The sequence below is a fragment of the Macaca thibetana genome, chromosome 5 (genome assembly GCF_024542745.1).
Source record: "Macaca thibetana thibetana isolate TM-01 chromosome 5, ASM2454274v1, whole genome shotgun sequence".
NCBI classification, from domain to species: Eukaryota; Metazoa; Chordata; class Mammalia; order Primates; family Cercopithecidae; genus Macaca; species Macaca thibetana.
In genome coordinates, this window is record NC_065582.1 from 184,041,998 (window position 1) to 184,062,963 (window position 20,966).

General features: G+C 51.5%; 1 protein-coding gene across 1 annotated transcript in view; it reads left to right on the top strand.

The window, feature by feature from the left end:
• The window catches only part of LETM1 (leucine zipper and EF-hand containing transmembrane protein 1), a 45,226-nt gene that overhangs the window by 5,815 nt on the left and 18,445 nt on the right, over nt 1-20,966 (top strand). Inside the window, exons 2-6 of the mRNA XM_050792280.1 lie at nt 1,373-1,433; nt 9,460-9,910; nt 14,999-15,142; nt 16,647-16,784; nt 18,662-18,865. Coding sequence (XP_050648237.1) covers nt 1,373-1,433; nt 9,460-9,910; nt 14,999-15,142; nt 16,647-16,784; nt 18,662-18,865 — 998 coding nt within the window. The remainder of the gene's footprint in view (nt 1-1,372; nt 1,434-9,459; nt 9,911-14,998; nt 15,143-16,646; nt 16,785-18,661; nt 18,866-20,966) is intronic.

Sequence of the window (20,966 nt, forward strand, 5' to 3'; positions counted from 1 at the left end):
CACTCAGAACTGGGTTCCAGAAACTTACACACACAGGTTTCTTTTTTTTTTGAGACGGAGTCTTGCTCTGTGCCCCAGGCTGGCGTGCAGTGGCGCGATCTCGGCTCACTGCAAGCTCCGCCCCCCGGATTCACGCCATTCTCCTGCTTCAGCCTCCCGAGTAGCTGGGACTACAGGCGCCCGCCACCTCGCCCGGCTAATTTTCTTGTATTTTCGTTAGAGACGGGGTTTCACCGTGTTAGCCAGGATGGTCTCGATCTCCTGACCTCGTGATCCGCCCGTCTGGGCCTCCCAAAGTGCTGGGATTACAGGCTTGAGCCACCGGGCCCGGCCCACACACAGGTTTCTACAAAAGAGATCTGTACTCTTTCAGACCTTTTTTTTTTCTTTTTGAGACGGAGTTTCACTCTTGTTACCCAGGCTGGAGTGCAGTGGTACAATCCAGCCCACTGCAACCTTTGCCTCCCGGGTTCAAGCGATTCTCCTGACTCAGCCTCCCAAGTAGCTGGGATTACAAGCATGCGCCACCATGCCCGGCTAATTTTGTATTTTTAGTAGGGACGAGATTTCACCGTAGGTCAAGCTGGTCTTGAACTCCTGGCCTCAGGTGATCCACCCGCCTTTGCCTCCCAAAGTGCTGGGATTATAGGCGTGAGCCACGGCACCCCGCCTTCTTTCAGACTTAGAAGATATCAGGCTGGGCGTGGTGGCTCATGCCTGTAATCCCAACACTTTGGGAGACCAATGCAGGAGGGTCGCTTGATGCCAAAAGTTGGAGACCAGCCTAGGCAAATAGGTAACAAAATGAAACCCCGTCTTTACAAAAATTAGCCGGGCATGATGGTGCATGCCTGTAGTCCCAACTGCTTGGGAGGCTGAGGCAAAAGGATCCCTTGAGCCCAGGAGTTCAAGGCAGCAGTGAGCCGTGATTGTACCACTGCATTCCAGCCTGGGCAAAGTCAAATAAATAAATAAAAATGAACAAAAGGCTGGGCACGGTGGCTCATGCCTGCAATCCCAGCACTTTGGGAGGCCAAGGCAGGCAGATCACCTGAGGTCAGCAGTTTGAGACCAGCTTGGCCAACGTGGTAAAACTCCATCTCTACTAAAAAAAACAAAAAACAAAAAACACACACACACACACAGAAATTAGCTGGGCATGGTGGTGGGCACCTGTAATTCCAGCTACTCAGGAGGCTGAGGCAGGAGAATCGATTAAACCCAAGAGGCGGAGATTGCAGTAAGCCAAGATAACGCCATTGGCACTCTAGCCTGGACGCAGGAGCGAAACTCCAAAAACCAACAACAAAAAAAGGTATCAGTATAAATCCCTGATTTACTACTTATTTATTTTCCCCTGTTCCTGTTATAGGTAGTCCGGGGGATCCTGCTCATCTCAGCTGTGCCAACACCCTGGGGTTGAGGAGCTGCCTGTGAGTAAATCAGTATCACTCTGCACCTGTCTATTTGAAAACAGGGTTTGAAAATGGTGGAGAGTCACCAGTGACTCTTGACTTTTGAGGGAAACAGTGTATCCTACTTTCCTGTTCTTTGTTTCTTTTAAACCTTTATTTTTCCATTTTGAAAATGATTGTCACATGCCTCAGTTAATCTTTAGGAAGTATAGAAGCTTTCCTAACCTCAGTGCCCAGTTCACTTGGAGGGCTGGGGACAGAAGCCTTCCTGTCCCCTAACAGGAATTAAATGGAATTTAATTTTTGGACTTCCAGTTGGAGTGGGCACTGGCCACTGAACCTTCAAAGTGTCCAGTGTCAGTATTTTGGTGTACAGCAAGTCTCATTTAATGTCTGTTGGTTCTTTGAAACTGCAACTTTTTTTGAGACAGTCTTGCTCTGTCACCCAGGCTGGAGTGCAGTGGCACATGCTTACTGACTGCAACCTCTGCCTCCCAGGTTCAAGTGATTCTCCTGCCTCAGTCTCCCAAGTAGCTGTGATTACAGGCATGCTCCACTGCACCTGGCTAATTTTTGTATTTTTATTAGAGACAGGGTTTCACCACATTGGCCAGGCTGGTCTTGAACTCTTGACCTCCCGTGATCCGCCCGCCTTAGCCTCCCAAAGTGCTGAGATTATAGCTGTGAGCCACCATGCCCGGCAGAAACTGCAACTTTAAGGTCCACAAATAGCGTAATTTTATTATAACTTTGGATGAGAAAAAAATTTGATTTTCTTATGTTTTTTTGCTTGCGGTTGCATTTTCTTTTCTTTTTTTTTTTTTTGAGACAGTCTCGCTCTGTCGCCAGGCTGGAGTGCAGTGGCGTGATCTCAGCTCACTGCAACCTCTGCCTCCTGGGTTCAAGTGATTCTCCTGCCTCAGCCTCTCTAGTAGCTGGGATTAGAGGCACCGCCACCACACCCAGCTAATTTTTGCATTTTTAGTACGAAAATATAGAATTTTCACCACATCGGCCAGGCTCTTCTTGAACTCCTGACCTCAGGTGATCCAACTACCTCAACCTCCCAAAGTGCTAGGATTACAGGCATGAGCCACCACGCCTAGCTGCTCCCGTTATTTTCTTTAGTGAGTTCTCCAGCAGGTGTTCCTCCCTGGGGACCAGTTCCCCCAAACCTCATCTCTCTGGACTTTCCTTTGAGTGTTTGTCTGTCCTTCTAGATGAGCTGAACCATTTCACTTCTAAAGCAGTCTTTTTAGGATCGTAACTGAAGTGTCATTAAACCCATCAAAGCAGTTGGGAAGGAATATTACTTTTTTTTTTTTTTTTTTTTTTTTGAGACAGGGTCTCATTCTGTTCATTGCCCAGGCTAGAGTGCAGTGGTGCAATCATGGCTCACTGCAGCTTTGATCTCTCAGGCTCAAGCCATTCTCCCACCTTAGCCTCCTGAGTAGCTGGGACTTCAGGCACGTACCACCACGCCTTGCTAAATTTTTTTCTTCTCGGTATTTTTTGTAGACAGGATCTCACTGTGTTGTCCAGGCTGGTCTCAAACTCCTGGACTTAAGCAATCCTCCTGACTTTGGCCTGCCAAAGTGCTGGGATTACAGGCATGAGCCACTGCACCCGGCCTATTTTCTTTGTATAGGTCACATGCATTGCATTTTAGATAATTTCCAGACGTTTATTATTTTCTATTTCTTTTCATTGTCTTTTCTAAGTGATTATTGCTGTCCCGTAAGTTGCTAAGTTGTACAATTTTCTTGTATCTGACCCCTTTCCTGTTATTTGTTCAGCTCTTGTAGCAGCCCAGGTTTAGTTTATGGCTGTGATCTTAGTACACAGTAATCATCTGCCTTTTCTTTCCCAGGGCTTCTGCTTCTGGGGTGGTTTCAGTTCTTAGCTCAGTAGCCAGATCTGTGTCAGAGCAGCTGTAGTCAGTCATGCAGTATCACAATAGCAGGAAATACAGAATGTAGTGTTTGTGACATATGGTGTTAGCTTTTGGGTTTAAGTAATCTTTGTTCTGTCTGGTTTTTTTTTTTTTTTTTTTTTTTGAGACGGAGTCTCGCTCTGTCGCCCAGGCTGGAGTGCAGTGGCCGGATCTCAGCTCACTGCAAGCTCCGCCTCCCGGGTTCATGCCATTCTCCTGCCTCAGCCTCCCGAGTAGCTGGGACAACAGGCGCCCGCCACCGCGCCCGTCTAGTTTTTTGTATTTTTTAGTAGAGACGGGGTTTCACCGTGTTCGCCAGGATGGTCTCGATCTCCTGACCTCGTGATCCACCCGTCTCGGCCTCCCAAAGTGCTGGGATTACAGGCTTGAGCCACCGCGCCCGGCCTGTTCTGTCTGTTACTCTTTTTATTAGGAATGGATGTTGAATTTGTCCAGCAACTTTTTAGCATTTAAATTTCATACTAAAACAAAAGCTGGCCGGGCACGGTGGCTCACACCTGTAATCCCAACACTTTCGGAGACTGAGGTGGGCAGATCACAAGGTCAGAGTTCAAGACCAGCCTGGCCAACATGGTGAAACCCCATCTCTAATAATTAAAAATCAGCTGGGCATGGTGGAATGTTCCTGTAATCCCAGCTACTTGGGAGGCTGAGGCAGGAGAATTGCTTGAAGTGGGACCCGGGAGGCGGAGCTTGCAGTGAGCCAAGATGGCGCCACTGCACTCCAGCCTGGGCTACAGAGTGAGACTCGCCTCAACAACAACAACAAAACATAAAAGCTGTACTTTAGTCACGTAACTTTTTTTAAAGTTCCCAGTTTTGAACGTCTACTTGAAAATTTAAACAATGAGGACTGTACAGCTGTTTTGATGGACTTGTTTACTTATCAAGAATTAAGGATGAGGCCAGGCACAGTAGCTCACGTCTCTAATCTCAGCACTTTGGGAAGTTGAGGTGGGCAGATCGCTTGAGGCCAGAAGTTCAAGACCAGCCTGGCCAACATGGTGAAACCCCGTCTCTACTAAAAATACAAAAATAACTGGGTGTGATGCTGCACGCCTGTAATCCCAGGTACTTGGGAGGCTGAGGCAGGAGAATCACTTGAACCCAAGAGGTGGAGGTTGCAGTGAGCCAGGATCACACCACTGCACTCCAGGCTGGGCAACTGAGGGAGAGTCTGTCTCAAAAATATATGTATAATAATTATGGATGAGGCCAGGTGCAGTGGCTCATGCCTGTAATCTCAGCACTTTGGGAGGCTGAGGCAGGCAGATCACTTGAGGTTAGGAGTTTGAGACCAGTCTGGCCAACATGGTGAAACTTCATCTCTACTAAAAATACAAAAATTAGCTGGGTGTAGTGGCACATGCCTGTAATCCCAGCTACTCGGTGGCTGAGGCAGGAAAACTTTGTGAACCTGGAAGGTAGAGCTTGCGGTGAGCCCAGATTGTGCCACTATATTCCAGCCTGGGTGACAGAACAAAACTGTGTCTCAAAAAAAAAAAAAAAAGAATTGTGGATGGTGGTAATGTTTCAGCAGCCAAAAACTTTTACTTTTTATTTTGGTCACACAGTATACACACCTGGAGTCACCAGACAAGTAGCTATAAATCGTAACCATTTACATTAGTTTTTTTTTTTTTTTTTTTTTTTTTTTTTTTTGAGACAGAGTCTTGCTCTGTCGCCCAGGCTGGGGTGCAGTGGCCGGATCTCAGCTCACTGCAAGCTCCGCCTCCCGGGTTTAGACCATTCTCCTGCTTCAGCCTCCCGAGTAGCTGGGACTACAGGCGCTCGCCACCTCGCCCGGCTAGTTTTTTGTATTTTTTTTTTTTTTTTTTTTTTTTTTTTGAGACGGAGTCTTGCTCTGTCACCCAGGCTAGAGTGCAGTGGCCGGATCTCAGCTCACTGCAAGCTCCGCCTCCCAGGTTCACGCCATTCTCCTGCCTCAGCCTCCCGAGTAGCTGGGACTATAGGCGCCCGCCACCTCGCCCGGCTGGTTTTTTGTATTTTTTAGTAGAGACAGGGTTTCACCGTGTTAGCCAGGATGGTCTCGATCTCCTGACCTCGTGATCCGCCCGTCTCGGCCTCCCAAAGTGCTGGGATTACAGGCTTGAGCCACCACGCCCGGCCTAGTTTTTTGTATTTTTTAGTAGAGACGGGGTTTCACCGTGTTAGCCAGGATGGTCTCGATCTCCTGACCTCGTGATCCGCCCGTCTCGGCCTCCCAAAGTGCTGGGATTACAGGCTTGAGCCACCGCGCCCGGCCTACATTAGTTTTTTTAAACAGTTATTTTACAGATGCAGGTAATCTTCAGTTGAAATGGCCCAGATCTCTGAGGGTGAGTAGGTGGATCATTTTTTTGGGGCGGCCGGGGACGGAGTCTCACTCTATCGCCTAGGCTGGGGTGTAATGGCACAGTCTTGGCTCACTGCAACCTCCACCTCCCAGGTTCAAGTGATTCTCCTGCCTTGGCCTCCCAAGTAGCTGAGATGATAGGCATGCACTACCACGCCCGGCTAATTTTTGTATTTTTAGTAGAGACAGGGTTTCACCATATTGGCCAGGCTGGTCTCAAACTCCTGACCTTGTGATCCACCCGCCACAGCCTCCCAAAGTGCTAGGATTACAGGCGTGAGCCACCACGCCTGGCCTTTTTTTTTTTTTTTTTCCTCTGTAGAGACAAGGTCTCACTATGTTGCCCAGGCTAGGGTCGAACTCCTGGAATTGAGCAGCCCTCCTTCCTTGGCCTCGTGTAGTGCTGGGATTACAGGTGTGAGCCATGGTGCTCAGCTGATAGAGCTTTTTTTTTTTTTTTAAGACAATCTCACTCTGTTACCTAGGCTGGAGTGTGGTGGCACGGTCTTGGCTCACTGTAGCCTCTGCCTCCCTGCTGCCTCCACCTCCCAGCTTCAAGCAGTTCTCATGCCTCAGCCCTCCAAGTAACTGGGATTACATGTGTGTGCCACCACACCCTGCTAATTTTTGTAGTTTTAGTAGAGACAAGGTTTCACTATGTTGGCCAGGCTGGTCTTGAATTCCTGGCCTCAAGTGATCCACCCACGTTGGCCTCCCAAAGCACTGGGATTACAGATGTGAGCCACTGCGCCCTGCCAGAGTATTTTTGATCCAAGAGAACATCATGGACATTATGTATCAGCTTCCAGCGTTCTTTCCCATAGAAACAAAGGCAGAGAAGCAGCGCCCAGACTTTGGCTAAGCAGACTGTCAGACAGCAGTTGTGAGACCCAGCAAACCTGAATCTCATTCAGTGGGGAGACCTCAGCTGATGTGAGGCTATTTTTGTTTCTAAATCTGTACTTAGTGTGAATGCTGATGGGATTTGCCGGGGGATGTTACTGTGGTGAGGACCAGGCCCCTGTGGGTGTGTCCAACTCTGGATGGCTCCCTGCCTTCACTGAGTCCGCCTTGTGCTTCTCTGCCTGGTCTGTTTTTTTGAGTCTTCGTCTTTGCCTGTCAACACCCCGTGACTGCTGGCATCATGCCTTCTTGTGGAAGCCACCATCTTCCTTGCTAACTGAGGGTTGGGAAGTTGTGTAATTCAGCTTGATGTAGGGAGGAGGTGTGTTCCCATGCACGGGCACTGTCGTCACCCACACTGGGAGGTGAGCCCACCTCACAGAAGGAACACAGCCTGGCCAGGGGGCAGTCTGAGGCTGCGTGGGCTCTGCTGCATTCTGTGTGGCTCGGCCCTCGGCATGCCTTGACTCTGGACTGTGTGGATTCAGGGGCCTCTTCCTGGCTCAGAGGTGACTCCAGAGCTGGGGAGAACCTAGAGACATGGTGGGTGGGGCTGGGCCACCCTGGAGAGAGCCTGGAGCTGCCCTCACAGGGATGGGGGAGGTGACCAAGGGGGGGTGCCTGTCCCCCTTTCTGCCCCTCCCAGGCCTCACCGGTGTCCACCAGGCACCTTCCATGTGTCTCTTTCCCGTATTCTTGAGAACCTTTCCATGAGGTCAGTGTTGGGTTTGCTTGTCTGCAATTGAGGGAAGACTCTGAGCCTGGGAGAGTTCTTGTGGGAGATCCCAGACCATTACTGGTGCAGAGAGGAGCCCCCGCTGCCTGGGCTTCTGATCCTGGTGTGCGCTCACTCTAAGCTGCCCTGGGCTGACAGTGCCCTGCACCAGTCGCACTGCCCTCTCCGGGCTACAAGCCGAGGCAGGCCTGTGTCTGCAGGCCCCCAGTATCCCCATCTGAGAGACAAGCAGTGGGTCCGGAGAGTCTCCGCCTGGCTTTCAGCTCTGATCGGTGGCTTCTCCGAGGCTGTGAGGCAGTGGTAATCACAGGAGCCACATCGTTGGTGGGTGTTCCCATGTCTCAGTTACTGTCCTGGTACTTAGTATCTATTAACACACGAATTCACTAGAAATGCTCCCAAAGCACAGAGAGGTTAAATTACTCAGTCAAGGTCACACAGCAGTAAGTAGTGGAGCTGGAATTTGAGCTCCAACAGTCTGCTCCGGAACTCCGGCTTTGCCGCTGGTGTCAGGCCAGGCACAGAGAACTGATGGAAGCAGGAGGAGCTGATGTGAAGTTATGCGACACACATGGCCTTTTAGGTGAGCTCGGGCCACCCAGGGGGGATTTGTGCCCAATTGCAGGGGAGTTTCTAGTGTGCCAGGCAAGACACGCAGGAGATCGTGAGCCTGAAAGGGCCTCGCACAGGTCAGCTGTTTGAATTTTGGACTGTAAATGGTGTTGTGGCACCACGTTGCGGTCAAATGATAGTCTCTGTGTTGCACACAAACCGTAGGCTCTGGGCCAGGCACAGTCCATGCTGCAGATGCTCGGGCTGCAGTGGCCTCCTCAAGGCCTTTCTGTGATGGATACGGCACAGGCGGCTGCTGGGGCCGATGCAGCTTGGACCGAGATGGGTCTGGGTTAGTGCCAGCCTCCCGCTGCCACCTGTGAGGCCTCGAGCCTGCTCTCTGGCCCTCGCAGACCCACATTCCGGTTGGGAGAAAGCAAGTGTGGTGCACACAGTATGCACCTGGTCTCTAAGATGGCCAGTTGTCAGCAGGGCACCCGCTAGGAGGCAGCACTGTGGATGAGAGGCCAGAGCGGTGCAGTGGTCAGGGAGGTCTGAGTAAAGCAAGGGCGTGAGCTAGGGATGTCCAGGCAAGGGGGCAGGTGTGAGGCTCTGATCTCAGAGCCTGCTGGTGCCAGAGTGGACAGGTGCGTAGAGGAGGAGGAGATGGGCTTTGGGCCTTATTCTTTGGATTTTACTGTTTTGCTCCGGTGCCTGCAGACAGCTAGTGTAGAGATCTGAGGTCAGCGAGCACCCTTACTGATCTGCAGGTCTTGCTCAAGAGCCACGGGTCTTTCCAGAAAGTCACTTGTTGGAGGAGAGGACCTCCAAAGTCAACAAAGTCTCTACTCTGCCCTCCATTCCCCCACGAAGTGCCAAAGCGATGCACCCTACCTCCCCAAGTCTCTGGGAGTGGGCCTGGGAGACCCACCCAGGGATCCATCCTTTGCTGATTGTGTTTGTGTCTGACCTGCCCGCCCTTCTGTGGGGATCAGCAAGCCCATGCTGCTGTCCGACGAGGTGTGGGGCTGAGGGGGCTGCACGCTGTCCTGGCCTCCCTTCCGAAGGGCTCCCCAGGGGCAGTGCAAACATCAGGAAGTAGGTGGGACTGTGTGTGGTTGTGACATGGCATGGCACGGGGCATGTGGGTTTTGCTGCTGTTGGTGTTTGGTGCTGAGCTGTCAAAGGCTAGTGCTGGCTCTTTTTTTTTTTTTTTGAGACGGAGTCTCACTGTGTCGCCCAGGCTGGAGTGCAGTGGCCGGATCTCAGCTCACTGCAAGCTCTGCCTCCCGGGTTTTTACGCCATTCTCCTGCCTCAGCCTCCCGAGTAGCCGGGACTACAGGTGCCCGCCACCTCGCCCGGCTAGTTTTTTGTATTTTTTAGTAGAGACGGGGTTTCACCGTGTTAGCCAGGATGGTCTCGAACTCCTGACCTCGTGATCCGCCCGTCTCGGCCTCCCAAAGTGCTGGGATTACAGGCTTGAGCCACCGCGCCCGGCCAGTGCTGGCTCTTAATACTGTTTTCTACTCTTCCCTTTTCAAGGAATGTTCCATTTGGCTGCTGCACTTCCATCCACCCTGTGTACCCATCCTTCAGAGGTGATCACCTCGGCTGTTGGACTCTGAGACCCGAGTGCCTTCGCACGGTGTTGGGAGCGCCATGGACCTCTACCTCTGTGGGTTTTGTGGTCGTGGGACCTCGGTGCCTTCCTGTGCGCGGCTGGCACTCTTCACGCCCTGTTGGCGATGACTCGGTAGTAGAGAAGTCCCTCAAGTCCTTGAAGGACAAAAACAAGAAGCTGGAGGAAGGTGGCCCAGTGTACAGCCCCCCCGCAGAGGTGGTGGTGAAGAAGTCCCTGGGGCAGAGGGTGCTGGACGAGCTGAAGCACTACTACCATGGCTTCCGCCTGCTATGGATCGACACCAAGATCGCAGCACGCATGCTCTGGCGCATCCTCAACGGCCACACCCTGACCCGCCGGGAGCGCAGGCAGGTAATGGGGACATGTCCAGTCCTTTCTTTTTTTTCTTGCTGTATCACCCAGGCTGGAGTGCAGTAGCGCAATTTCCGGGGCATAGGCAATCCTCCCGCCTCACCCTGCCGAGTATCTGGGACCACGGGCTTGTGCTACCACACCTGGCTAATTGTTTTTTGTAGATCCGGGGTCTCACTTTGTTGCCCAGGCTGGTCTCAAACTCCTGGGCTTAAACAATCCTCCCACCTCAGCCTCCTAGAGTGTCGGGGTTACAGGTGTGAGCCACCGTGCTGGGCCGTGCCCAAATTCTTTTCACTCTATAGATTGCTTGAAAGTTATTTTTAGGGCTTGCTTTCTGTTTGGTAGAGAAAAAAACCTATTGCCTAGGAAAAACTCGGTTTACCCGTGTATTTCATCTCCCCTCCACTGCAACAGTCATCCACATAGAAGACCACACAGCAGACACCAGCTGGGTGTCCTCTGATTCAGTTCTGACAACATCTACCTGGAGATAACATCAGATCCCACAGGGTGAGGACTCTGTCCCCAGGATGCCGCCCACCAGTCTCAAGTCCAGGCCTCTTGGAACTTCTAACAGACTGGCTTCAAGTTAGGTTCCCACCGACCCCTCTTCATTTTTATTTTTATTTTTTGAGACAGAGTCTCACTCTGTCGCCCAGGCCTGAGTGTGGTGGCACAGTCTTGGCTCACTGCAACCTCTGCCTGCTGGGTTCAAGTGATTCTCCTGCCTCAGCCACCTGAGTAGCTGGGATTTCAGGCATACACCATCACACCTGGCTAATGTTTATATTTTTAGTAGAGAGGGGTTTCACCATGTTGGCCAGGCTGCCCTCAAACTCCTGGCTTCAAGTGATCCACCTGCCTTGGCCTCGCAAAGTGCTGGGATTATAGGCATGGGCCACTATGCCTGGCCCCCTCTTTGTTTTTAAATTGTTTTAATTTTTTATTTTTGTGGGTACATACTAGGTACATGTATTTATGGGCTACATGAGGTGTGATGGCACCCCCACCCCCACTTTGGGTTCGATTAATTTGCTGGAGTGGCTCACAGAACTTAGGGAAACACTTATCAGTTTAGTATAAAGGATAGTGCAAAGGATACAGGTGAAGAGACCATCAGGCAAGGTATGTACAGGGAAGGGGCATGGAGCTTCCATGCTTCCCGGGTCACAACTCCCGGTGAACCTCTACCGTGTTCAGCTTTCTGGAAGCTCCTTGAACCCAGTCCTCTTGGGCATTCCTTCCCTCAGGGCATAGGGCGGAACCCTCTTTAGGGAGGGTCTTAAAACCCATAGTCAAGAAGTTGGGAAGATTAGTGACCTGCCTGAGGGCAGGTGAAAGGAGGGTAGGGAGGTCAGAGGCCTGCCCCCGAGGCCCGACACACCTAACATTATCACAAAAGACTGTAACAAGGGCAGTTGAGCCAGGAACTAATACCTGTCATAACACCACACCTATGCAAAGTCGCACCTAGCCACTGAATTGAATTGCAACACCGTCTGCTCATGTTTCGACTCTCCCACCAGCAGTTTTGAGCACACACCTCCACCCACTCTCGATGCCTTGACCCTCTCGATGCCATTCCCCTTCCCCGCTGCTGTTTCCAGGGAGGGGTCTGCGTCGGCACTGTTGCACTTCTGGTGCAGGTGCAGGCCCTGTCTGTCTTATTGCTTCCAGGTTTGTCTGGAGGGCTGTGTGTGTCTCTCTGGGTGAGTTTGTTTTTATTGTTGGGATCCGTGCTCCTGACCCCAAGGTTCCACATCTGCCATCTGTCGTAGAACCTGCTTGCTCACCAGTGGCCAGGCTCTTGGGGCTCCTGGTTTGGCCTCTGGTGCACCAGCTCCTGCTGTCCTTCACGGTTCTAAAAAGATTCTCCATTTTCTGTCTTTGTCTCGGGGCTGCAATCTAGATGTCTTCTTTCTATTTTACTCATTTTCTTTTCAGCTGAAGTAATCTTATTTAATGCAACCACTGAGGTTTTATTTTCAGTGGCTATGTTTTTAAGTCTAAAAGCTCGATTAGTTTATTTTTAGTTAGTTTTTTTAAGTTAAAAGAGATGGAATCTCACTTCAGAGGGGTACACCTTGTATGATGTAGGTGGTGAGCTAGTTTTCTTCAGCACAGATATCGTTTGCTTCTGTGAGAGCCGTGGGACACCATGGGCCGCAGAGAGTGCAGCCCTGTGTGAGAATCAAGTCCACTCTCCCAGGTGCAGCCTCATCTCCTGTCCGCTCCACCCTTTCCTCCCAAGGACACCTCATGGTTTCTAGCTCTTGGGGTTTATATCACGTTTGTGTGACTCTGGTATTTATTTACTTATTTTTATTTTTGAGATAGGGTCTCGCTCCCCTACCCAGGCTGGAGTGCAATTGCACCCTCAAAGCTAACCAAAGCCTCAGCCCTCCCAAGCATAAGGGATCCTCCCACCTCAGCCTCCCATGTAGCTGGGACCACAGATACTGCTGCCATACCAGGCTAATTTTTAAATTTTTTGTAGAGACTGGATCTCACTGTGTTGCCAAGGCTGGTCTCAAACTCCTGACCTCAAGCAGTCCTGCTGCCTCGGCCTCCCAAAGTGCTGGGATCACAGGCATGAGCCACTGCACCCGGCACCAGCCTTCCTTTTTAAAGATAATCCTGGCCAGGCGCCTTGGCTCACGCCTGTAATCCCAGCATTTTGGGAGGCCAAGGCGGGCCGATCAGGAGATCAAGAGATCGACACCATCCTGGCCAACATGGTGAAACCCTGTCTCTACTAAAAGTACAAAAATTAGCTGGGCGTGGTGGCGGGCACCTGTAATCGCAGCTACTCAGGAGGCTGAGACAGGAGAATCACTTGAACCCGGGAGGCAGAGGTTGCAGTGAGCTGAGATCGCGCCACCACACTCCATCCTGGAGACAGAGCGAGACTCCGTCTCCAAAAAATAAAAATAAAAAAAATAAAGATAATCCTGTGCACTTAAATGTGCTCTAAGAGGATGGGATTTGTAGTTCCGCTTTTGTGTTTAAAACATTTAAGAAGTTATTTTCTTGTTTGGGTGCAGTGGCTCACGCCTGTAACCCAGCACTTTGGGAGGCCAGCGCTGCAGATCACCTGAGGTCAGGAGCTTGAGACCAGCTTGGCCAACATGGTGAACCCTGTCTCTACCAAAAATATAAAAAAGTTAGCTGTGCTTGGTGGCACATGTCTGTAATCCCAGCTACTTGGGAGGCTGAGGCAGGAGAATCGCTCCAACCAGGGAGGTGAAAATACAATGATCCGAGATCGCACCATTGCACTCCAATGTGGATGACAGAGCTAGATGCCATCTCAAAAAAAAAAAAAAAAAAGAGCCGGGCGCAGTGGCTCAAGCCTGTGATCCCAGCACTTTGGGAGGCCGAGACGGGCGGATCACGAGGTCAGGAGATCGAGACCATCCTGGCTGACACGGTGAAACCCCGTCTCTACTAAAAAATACAAAAAACTAGCCGGGCAAGGTGGCGGCGCCTGTAGTCCCAGCGACTCGGGAGGCTGAGGCAGGAGAATGGCGAGAACCCGGGAGGCGGAGCTTGCAGTGAGCTGAGATCCGGCCACTGCACTCCAGCCTGGGCGGCAGAGCGAGACTCTGTCTCAAAAAAAAAAAAAAAAAAAAAAAAAAAAAAGTTGTAAATTTGGATTTTAGTGATGATTTCACAATGTATAAATTTACCAAAAATCATCAAATTTATTTATTTTTTTTTTGTTTGTTTGTTTGTTTGAGATGGAGTCTCGCTCTGTCGCCTGGGCTGGAGTGCAGTGGCCGGATCTCAGCTCACTGCAAGCTCCGCCTCCCAGGTTTATGCCATTCTCCTGCCTCAGCCTCCCGAGTAACTAGGACTACAGGCGCCCGCCACCTCGCCCAGCTAGTTTTTTGTATTTTTTTAGTAGAGATAGGGTTTCACCATGTTAGCCAGGATGGTCTCGATCTCCTGACCTCGTGATCCACCCGTCTCGGCCTCCCAAAGTACTGGGATTACAGGCTTGAGCCACCGCGCCCGGCCAAATTTATTTAAAATAGGTGAATGTTATGGTATATTAATTACACCTCAGTAGAACTGCTAAAAAAATTAATGAGACATATCAAAAAACACGTACCAGCTTTAAGGATATGTCCTGCCCAAATACGGCACCGTTTGGGAATAAAGACAGTCATAAATTGTAATGAGTGAAAAAAATATAGGAGTCCATGGGTCCAGTGCAATAATAAATAGAAAAATGAATGTACAGGAAGGCAGGGTTCTCCCCTCCTACAGATGACAGATAGGAGAGTTAGGGAGCTTCTGTTTTGTGTCCATGAGAGTAGAGGCTGGCTCCATGAATGCAGGGTCGGGAGAGAGAGGCTGGGGAGGAGGAAGAGGACATTGCTGCTCTCAGGGCGTCTCCCTGGGATTGCTCACACCTGGGATTGCCAGTGGAAACATAGGAACTACACGGAACACCTTGGCCAAAGGACCCACGTGAGCAGCACCGAGGAGGGGCAGCATCACCCACGCTGTTTTCCAGCAGTTGTTCAGGCTTCCCGGGGATTTCTGATTGTTTCAAATTGGGTGTTTCTTTAATGGCATCAAGCACTAGTTTGTTTATGTCAATGAAATACTTGGGTTTTTTCCTAATGACTGCTTTGTAGTATAGTCTGAGGAAACACGAGAGAAGCCCTGCTTCTAGAGCACCCTCCAGGAGAAGGTATGGGTCAGCCCATCCTGGTGACCCCTCACCACTCTAGTCATGCCCAGTCCTCAGCCTGAGCCCTCACTTGCTGGCCCCGAGCCCGGATTGCTGGCCAGTGTCCTTGGAGGACCGAATCGCCGGGAGCACCCAGTGGCCCTTGGTGTCAGCACTATACCCTCCTTTTCTGGAGGCTGCTGGTACTTGCTTTGGACCCTGAGAAAGAAGTGGGTTTCGGTAGTGGTCTGCTGAGTGGTTCTAGAACTTAGAGTCCTCAGTGGGTTGTGTGAGTCGCTGCCTGAGGTTGTGCCTTTAAACCGTTATAGGAGAAATGCTCACACCCCTTGCCCCTGTTCCCACATGTGCTCTACTCCCCTCTGATGGATTCCACCCCTTTCCAGTTTCTCCGGATCTGCGCTGACCTCTTCCGCCTGGTGCCATTCCTCGTGTTCGTGGTGGTGCCGTTCATGGAGTTTCTGCTGCCAGTTGCTGTGAAGCTCTTCCCCAACATGTTGCCATCCACATTTGAGACTCAGTCCATCAAGGTGAGGGCGGCATCCCAACTGCTTGTTTTGGAACAAGATTGAAATTCATTGTGGTAGCTTCCTTGTTTGTGACTATTTCAAGTGCTAGACATTTTCGAGACTTTATGTATCTTCATATCGTCCTTGTGCTGCTATGCGATAATTATTCAGTGGATGCTGGGTTTTGGATTTGTTTCTCTTTATTTATTTATTTATTTATTTATTTATTTATTTGTGTTTGAGACAGAGTCTCACTCTGTCACCCAGGCTGGAGTGCAGTGGTGCGATCTTGTCTCACTGCATGCAACCTCTGCCTGCCGGGTTCAAGAGATTCTCCTGCCTCAGCCTCCCAAGTAGCTGGGATTATAGGCGTGTACCACCATACACAGGTCTTGCCCTGTCACCGAGGCGGGAGTGCAATGGCTCGATCACTGCTCACTGCAGCCTCAAGTTCCTGGACTCAAGTGATCCTCTTGTCTTAGTTCCCGAATAGCTGGGACTACAGGCTAAGCCACCATGCCTGACTAATTTATTTTGTTTGTTTTTTATAGACAAGATCTGCTATGTTGCCCAGGCTGGTCTCAAACTCCTGGGCTCAAGTAATCTTCTTGCCATGACCTCCCAAAGTGTTGTTATTACGGGTGTGAACCACTGCTTCCAGCTCAATGTGTTTTAAAATACAGGTTTTCTAGACCAGTGTTCCTCATGCTGTAGGGGAGTTGTGAGGTCCTTCTGGGGCAGGGTCAGCCAGCTGCAGCCCACAGGCCAGATCTGGACCCTGCCTGTTCTCAGTCCCCTGTGGGAACCTGCGATGCCCAATCATGTGTCTTGTCTGTGAGGCACCAGCAGAATTAAGCAGTTGTTTTAGACCACACAGCCCATGAAGGCCAAATGCTTTCCTGTCTAGCCTGTTAATGGAAAGTGTGCCGACCTTTGCTTTAGGGGATCACACGAGTTTGTTTGTTTTTTGTTTTGTTTTGTTTTGTTTTGTTTTGTTTTTTGAGATGGAGTTTCACTTTGTCACCCAGGCTGGAGTGCAGTGGTGCAGTCTTAACTCACTGTAGCCTCCACCTCCTGGGTTCAAGAGATTCTTGTGCCTCAGCCTCCCAAGTAGCTGGGATTACAGGTGTGCATGCCTGGCTAATTTTTGTGTTTTTAGTAGAGACGGGGTTTTGCCATGTTGGCCAGGCTGGTCTCGAACTCCTGACCTCAGGTGATCCACCCACCTTGGCCTTCCAAAGTGCTGGGATTACAGGCATGAGCCACTGTGCCTGGCACACAGGGGTATTTTTTAAAACCATGAAATAAAAGGGTTTGAGAATGTATTGCACTTATATGAGTCAGTGTTTTGTGAAATGTTTCTGGGGGTGGGGGTTGGGCACAAACGTGAGATGTTTTCCTTGCCCAAACCACAGTCTGAGCAGTTGGAGTGCACTCCTGAGCCCACCCTCCAGGAGGCCCCAGGGTCTAGGTGCCGGCAGGAGAGGCCGGGGCCTGGAGTGCAGTGCCCTCTCTGCCCTTGCAGGAGGAGAGACTGAAGAAGGAGCTTCGGGTCAAGCTGGAGCTGGCCAAGTTCCTCCAGGACACCATCGAAGAGATGGCCTTGAAGAACAAGGCAGCCAAGGGCAGCGCCACCAAAGACTTCTCTGTATTTTTCCAGAAGGTGCTGTGATGCGTCTGAGTCCCTGTGACCTCACCAGGGAGCCTTCCTTGCTTTTCTGTTTCCCCTTCGCTGTGCTCAGCAGAGTGGAGCTCCCCCAGGTGGCTGGCTGGCGCTTGAGACTTTACCCAGGAGGCTCAGTTGGGGGCCAGTGGAGTGTCAGGAGTCTGGCCTCCCTGAGCTCCCAGTGAGTTGAGCTGTGGTAGCTGCTCCTCATCAGCCTTCAGAATCACGGGTGTCTGTGTCTCATCACCCTGCAGTCCTCCAGGCACAGTAGAATCTGACCCATGAGGGGCCCGAGACCCTGATGTTGTGAGGTGTGGGTGGCTTGGCCGGGCTCCTCTGCTGGGCACTGCCCTCTGGCTAGACTCAGTCAAGAAGGTCCCAGGTCCCAGGGGCTGGTCAGAGGCCTGGACTGTGAGAGCAGTGGGGGCTCTAGAGGAGGAGCGGCCCTCAAGGTTTCCTGTGGTCATGTGGCGTGAGGTGAGGATGGGGGAGAGGGTGGGTGCCATGGACGAGATCCCTGAGGACCAGATGGGGCTGACGAGGCCAGTGTCATTGGCTTGAGGGACTTGGGACACTTCGGAGTCAGAAGGATGTCTGAAGTGCAGGAAGAGCTTAAACCTGGGGCTAGAAACTCCAGCCATGCGTGTGCCTTGTCTGTGGGGTTTTCCCACTGCAGCACGGAGGCGAGTGGTTTCCACGGCTGCAAAGCCAGAAATACTTGCTGTCTGACCCTTGACAGAAAAGACTGCCAGGCCAAGGCCTAACCACAGAGAAGCCTCTTGGAAGGGGGCGGCACGGCCATGGGGCTGCTGAGCCCCCAAGGAGTGGGTGGTGGTTCCAGCAAGATGTTCTAGGGGGAGCCATGCTTTGGGAGCCTCACCCAGGATGTTGCACCTTGCAGAGTGGGAGGAGGGGCTCGTCCCAACCTTTCCTGGGCTGCCGAGCTGCCAAGAAGGACGTGCTTGCGGTCACCCGCGTTTTGGTGTGCTGCATAGGGTGGCCCCCAGGAGCACACCTGAAACCATGTCTTGGAGCTGGCATCCTGCATGTTACGATTTGAGCTGGGCACCAAGTCAGGCTCGTCCTCCCTCGTCTGTCCTCTCTGCTAGGGACCCTCCTAACCCAGCTCTTGGCAGAGACTGAGCTAGTGGCTTGTCCCTCAGGTGGGAGGAACCACAGAGGGTCACCCAAAGGGCTCTGAGTGATCTGTGCTAAGGGAATCTAGCTCTCCCTAAAGAGCTAGATGGCACACCCCTCCCCCAAGGCTCAGGCAGTCATCTGTGGGAGATGTCGGTGCATACGGGTGCACCTCTTCCTGCCCCAGAGCAGCAGGGTCCCAGCCACTTTTGTGGCAGAGAGAGGATCACAGGACCTGCATGCAGCAGCCGGTAGGCCCAGGCCTCTCCCCCAGCAGACAGCAGCCTCAGCTTTACTGGCTCAGGAAGGGCAGGTCCAGAGGCCAGATACCACCTCTCCCCAGGCTAGCCCAGCACTTGAGTCAGAAGTCAGTGGTTTGAGGCTGAGCCGGGCAGATCATTTGAGACCAGCCTGGCCAACATGATGAAATCCTGTCTCTACTAAAATACAAAAATTAGCTGGGCGTGGTGGCGCAGCCTGTGATCCCAGCTACTCGGGAGGCTAAGGCAGGAGAATCGCTTGAACCCAGGAGGCGGAGGTTACAGTGAACCGAGATTACACCACTACATTCCAGCCTGGGCGACAGAGCGAGACCCTGTCTCAAAAAAAAAAAAAAAGAAGTCAATGGTTTGAGTCCCTGAGGATGAGAGGCAGCACCTTTTGGGAATGTGATTGGTCATGGGAGGGAGCTGGGTGGGCACGTACCCCAGGGATGACCCTTGTGACCACTTCCGCAGATCCGGGAGACGGGGGAGAGGCCTAGCAATGAGGAAATCATGCGTTTTTCCAAATTATTTGAGGATGAGCTTACCCTGGACAACCTGACGCGGCCGCAGCTGGTGGCCCTGTGCAAGCTGCTGGAGCTACAGTCCATCGGCACCAACAACTTCCTGCGCTTCCAGCTCACCATGCGGCTGCGCTCCATAAAAGCAGACGACAAGGTAAGCCGGCCACACTCTGCGCCACAGCTATAGCGTTTACCTTTTTTTTTTTTCCTGATGACAAAAGCAGCATGTCCTCATTGTAGAGACTCGGGAAGATGCTGAACAATGGAAAATAAGCTCACTAGGAGTCTTGCCACTTGCAGATTGCAGATCCTTTGAAGATGGATGTCTTTTCTCTGGCAGCTTCTCGGATGATCTCTCTGTGTTTGGATTTCATCCGTTTTACAATAACTTGCTTAGGTGTGTCTGTCTTTGTGTTCGTCCTGCTTATTGATGACGGCGCCTCCGTGCCTCTCTCCTCCCATGAGGAGGGGCCTCATCGAGGGTCCGTTTGCCCCTTTGCCCTGTCCCGTCCATCGCACGCACTTGACTGTGTTTCACGCCCTTTTGTGCTTTCAGGGCGCTGCCCTCCTTCTGGGTCTGATTACTCCTTTTTTTTTTTTTTTTGAGACGGAGTTTCAATCTTGTTGCCCAGGCTGGAGTGCAGTGCGAGATCTCAACTCACTACAACCTCCACCTCCTGGGTTCAAGCAATTCTGCTGCCTCAGCCTCTGGAGTAGCTAGGATTACAGGCACCCGCCACCATGCCTGACTATTTTTTGTATTTTTTGGTAGAGACAGGGTTTCACCACGTTGGCCAGGCTGGCCTCGAACTCTGGACCTCAAGTGATTTGCCCACCTTGGCCTCCCAAAGTGCTGGGATTACAGGTGTGAGCCACTGTGCCCAGCTGATTACTCTTTTATTCATATTAGGAGCTCTTAATTTAAGATTTCAGTTCTCAGGTAAAACTGTTCGTTTTGTCATTTGTCTTCTTGAACGCACTAACTCTAGTTCACATTGATTACTCTAATAACTGGGTGATCCGTAGGCCTTTTTCTTTTGCTTTCCCTTTTGATTTTGTTTGCAGTGTTTCGTTTTTCCTGGATGCAGGCGTTGCCTATGGAAGATAAAGAGGTTCAGGGCAGTGTTGGCCTCTTCCAGGAAGGGAATGCCTGCATCTCTGGTGAGCAGGTTGAGGGCCAGTCATTCCTACGAATCAAGGCAAGGCCATGTGGGAAGCCTGTATCCTGCCCTTGCTGGGACCCAGCAGGCACCCTAGCCCTGGCGGGGATGGTGTCAGAGAAGGCTGAGCGGGGCCAGCCCCTGTAGTGTCAGTGGAGACCACGTCGGGGGCTTGAGCTTTCCTCTCATCTGATAGTGTGTCCGCCACACTTCCCCACTGCTGGGGTGGCCTGGGGGACCCAGCGGGGAGTTGGGACTTTGACCACTGCCCAGCAGGAACAAGGCCATGTCTACCATTGTGCCCGTGGGAGCCAGGTAGGAGACAGTACCGAGATGCTTCTGCCCTCCTGCTGGGAGAGGCACCTGTGAGAGCTGGAACTCCCACGCACCCGCTCCCAGCGGTAGCAAGCAGCACCGCTCCCGCGGATGTCTGTGGAGGCTGGGTGGGGAGCCTGCATTTCTTCCGAGGCAGCTCTCCCACCACTTCTGAAATATGCCTAGGATTTAGCTTATGGATGTGAATGAGTGACAACATGGAGAGGTCAGTGCCATTGAGAGAAATGTGTTACCCACAGCTTCCCTGTCACTTGGCCCCACAAAGCCTCCACACGCATGGGGAGCAGTAAGCTCGGGGGGACGATGCCTGCCTTCCTTGTGTGCAGCAGGTGGAGACATGTCTGACTGGGCAGGAAGGGAAACACAGACGTTGGGGTTTGTGGTTGGTGCTTGAAAGCTGGACCACAGGGAGGTGGAAACAGCTTTGGCCTTGTTAGCTTGGCCCTGGGATTAGTAGATGCCAGATCATCAATTGCAAACTCTGTGCAAATTAGAATACCCACCACCCATGCCACCATGCACCAGAGGAGGTCAGCTGCGACAAACTGGAAGTCAGATCTAGATTGAAGAAGCAGGAAGGTATCAGTGAATGAGAAAAGGCAACGCCTGGTACCAACCCTGAGATGACAGTTAGAGACCCTGCACCTGGGCCTCAAACAGCCACCAATGCAAAGCTACAAAAGCCACAACAGAGTAAAACACTTGAAAAATAGATCTTGGCAAAGAAAGAGAAGAAAAGATATTATTAAATATTAATAT